General features: G+C 54.8%; 1 protein-coding gene across 1 annotated transcript; it reads right to left on the minus strand.

Annotated features, from left to right (window-relative positions):
- Nucleotides 1–617: 617 nt before the first annotated feature.
- LOC106813874 (two pore potassium channel protein sup-9-like) lies at nucleotides 618–1044 on the minus strand (the record flags this gene model as incomplete). Its single annotated transcript, XM_014818120.1, has 1 exon — nucleotides 618–1044. A coding segment is annotated over exon 1 (427 nt), but the record flags the coding sequence as incomplete, so codon positions are not given.
- Nucleotides 1045–3540: the final 2496 nt, after the last annotated feature.

The following is a 3540-nucleotide window of genomic DNA, read 5'->3' on the forward strand; positions in this document are numbered from 1 at the left end:
GAAGATGAGAGCTAGAGAAGAGAGAGAGAGAGAGAGTAGACGGAGAGAGAGAGAGAACAGACAGTTTTTGTAAGTCACCGATGGTAGTGATATCAGTTAAGAGAAACGAACGCACACAGATAGATCAACAGTATGCATGGAGATGTATAACAATAGAGATATATATTAACTACATATATTCAGTCATATTCATGTAGTTCATATATACAGTGTATATATATAATATATATATAATATATATATAGTGTGTGTGTGTGTGTGTGTGGTGTGCGCGCCGCGCGAGGGTGTGTAGTGTGTGTGAGCGCGCGCGTGTGTGTGTGTGTATGTGTGTGTGCGTGCGTGCGTGCGTGCGGTGTGATGCGTGCGTGCGTGGCGCGCGTGTGTGTGTTGTGCGTTCGTGCGTGTGAGTGTGCGTGCGTGAGTGGTGTGTTGTGTGCTGCGTTGCGTGCGTGCGTGCGTGCGTGTGCGTGCGTGCGTGCGTGCGTGCGTGCCGTGCGTGGGTGCGGAAGTGTGGTGCGTGTGTGTGTGTGTGTGTGTGTGTGTGTGTGTGTGTGTGTGTGTGTGTGTGTGTGTGTGTGTGTGTGTGTGTGTGTGTGTGTGTGTGTGTGGTAACTCACCAATGGTAGTGATCACAGTGAGCGAGTAGAGGAAGGCACCGGAGAAGGACCACTGCTCTCTCGCGTCGTTCTCGTCCTTGCCATCATATCCCTGCTTGACTTTGGCGATGACCTCTGTCTGGAAGCGCTGCAGGTAGATACCCGCCTCTGTCGTCCAGTTCTCCTTCCACAGCACGTTAAACCTCATCGTCATGTTCCACAGATCAGCAACGGTGGCATCGCGCAAGTGTTTCACCTCCAGTCGCTTATTGATCTCGTTCTGACCTTCGAGCGCCTGGAAGGTCGCGGCGCCCATGATGGAGTAGCCGACAACGAGAGCGCACAGGCCGATGTGCGAAAAGAGAAAGGCGGCGAGTTGTCGACAGCAGGTTCTCAGCTTCTCTCGTCGCTCGGCAGTGGCAGCATCCACCTGACGTTTCTTGAACATGTTTTTGTCCCGCCGCGGAGGAGGGGAGGCGGTGGGAGGAGGGGGAGGGGAGTGTCCAGGTATTATCTGGATCTATCTCGGCTCTGTGCTGGCGGACACACGTACAACTCCCAGTACACGCGTGTGCGTGCGTTTGTGTGTATATATAGCTCGCCGGATGTAGTCTGAGATCAAAGATTGAGCTTATGTAATGATGTCTCTGACGATCTAACACCAAGCATAGGTTAGGTATAGGTAACACTTGGCAACACTAGGTATAGCGTCGTAGATTTGTGCACACACTGACTCGGCGCTTAAAGAGAATTCGCAAGTTTGTGTGCACGTGCAAGGCGATCACGGCTTTCATTGTTTCAGAAGCCGTTGCGCAATTATGTTTTCGCTCTGTAGTCAGCGCTGCTTCGCGCGCCAATCGTAAATCGTTGTGAAGCAACAGCATCTCGCATGCGACCTCTACGCACAGGCCGTCACTCAAACACTGTCACACCGTGTCACGTAGCGCGGAGGACGGCGGATGTTCGGAGCGGACGAATCGGGTCCGCATTGTCTTCGCGTGTGTTAGAGTGCGCGCACGCGTCAGCCCCCCCACCTTCCGCGTTTCCGAGTGACGTCACGTCAAGCGTGTTCTACGAAAATCGCTTCAATTTTAATTAAAAGTCATTAAGCGACTCGATCGATAGAGCGAGCGCACTCGCTATTAACACCGGGTCTAAACGCAGCCTCGCGGGGCGCGTGTGCGAGAGACGCACACGCCAGGTGCCAGACGCAGCAGCGGCGGCGGCGGGGAAGGTCGCGTTCTACCTCCGCTCGCTAGATACTTGGCGGATCTCCGCACTCGTACACGGCAGCTGCGGTTGCTCGCCACCTCCTCCCCGCGTCGCGCGACGGCGGGCATGGCGACGACGATGATGACGATGACGTTGACGATGACGATGACGATGACGATGAAGATGACGATGACAGTCACGAGCGATTCGTACCTCGTTAAAACGCGCGCACCTTACGGAGCAGTCGCGTACACGCGCCACAGATGTTCTGGAGAATTCCCGATACGCGCAGGCACGGACGCAGGGGGGTAGGCAAGTAACCGACAACAATTCCCGCTGCACGTATGTCCGGGGCACCGCGCGCGTGCGTGCGGGCGTGCGTGCGTGCGCGAGGAACCACTCATTACTGCCGCTCCCGCCGTCACGCGTACGTCAACAGCTGCGGACGAGCAGCAGGGCTCGATCATAGGGGAATCCCTGCTGTGACAGAGAACTACCCGATGTCACCGCCCTCATGTACGATACTCACGTAAGACGCATTAGCAGTAGAGGCTCTTGGCATCCCTGCCGACGACAATGACCTCGCTAACACCGCCTCCTGCTACTCTAGAACCGCCTCTCGCTACTTATGTATCACGTATAAACACGCTGTCGTACCCACGGCAGACAGGGTGGGAGGGTAGCCTTCCGCGTGGTATACACGATGATGTATGTATGCGCGGCTGCACGTGTTCACGTCCGCGTGCGACTAGATCGGATGCTTACATCCACGGGTAACTAGATCGGATGCTTACATCGGCGATGTTCAGATGTTTAGATGTTGCGTTGGTCGCATCGTCGTCGTCGACGTCGCGGCTCCGCGTGTTGTGCGCTGATGGTCACTAGCCGCCGCCGCCGCCGCCGCTGCTGCTGCTGCTGCTGCTGCTGATGATGATGAGGCTGTTGCTGCTGCTGATGATGATGCCGCACACACGTTGCTGCTGTTGGTGTCATTCACAGCCACCGCCCCCGTAGCAGCATCGCTCCAGTGTAGTAGCGTCGGTCTGCTCACATTTCCGCCTCCCATCTCACACAGGGCTGCCATCGCCTGAACCATTGGTACCCACGCTATATCTCTCTTTCTCTCTCTCTATATATATATTACGCTGGTATGGATGAGTGTCGCTGGTACGTGTGTATAAAGCAGGAGTACCGCTGTTTATCATTTATCACTGGTACCGCTACATACCGCGTGCACGGCTTGATTCCACTGGTACCGCTATATCGCGGTATATACCACGCCGTTGTATCTGCTATGGCATCGGTACCGTTATGAACCGCTACGGCGTCGGCAACAGGTATAACAGTGGCGTCGCTATGTCGCGCGTGTACCGCTATAAACCGCTACCTGGCATTTATGATGCGCTGCCACAGGTATGGCGCGGATGCCGCGATATTGCCCCCAGTAGACATCGGTATGTACCGCTATCCGGTACCGCTATATATATTCCGCTAGATTCCACCAACAGGTACATGTGCACCTCGGGCCGGTACTGCTATATTCCACGCATACCGCTATCCGGAACCGCTATGTTCCACCAGCAGGTACCGTTATATATGTTCCGCTAGATTCTACCAACAGGTACATGTGCACCTCTGGCCGGTACTGCTATATTCCACGCATACAGCTATCCGGAACCGCTATGTTCCACCAGCAGGTACCGTTATAAATATACCGATATGTTCCAGCAGC

This window comes from Priapulus caudatus, unplaced genomic scaffold (genome assembly GCF_000485595.1).
Source record: "Priapulus caudatus unplaced genomic scaffold, Priapulus_caudatus-5.0.1 Scaffold838, whole genome shotgun sequence".
NCBI classification, from domain to species: domain Eukaryota; kingdom Metazoa; phylum Priapulida; class Priapulimorpha; order Priapulimorphida; family Priapulidae; genus Priapulus; species Priapulus caudatus.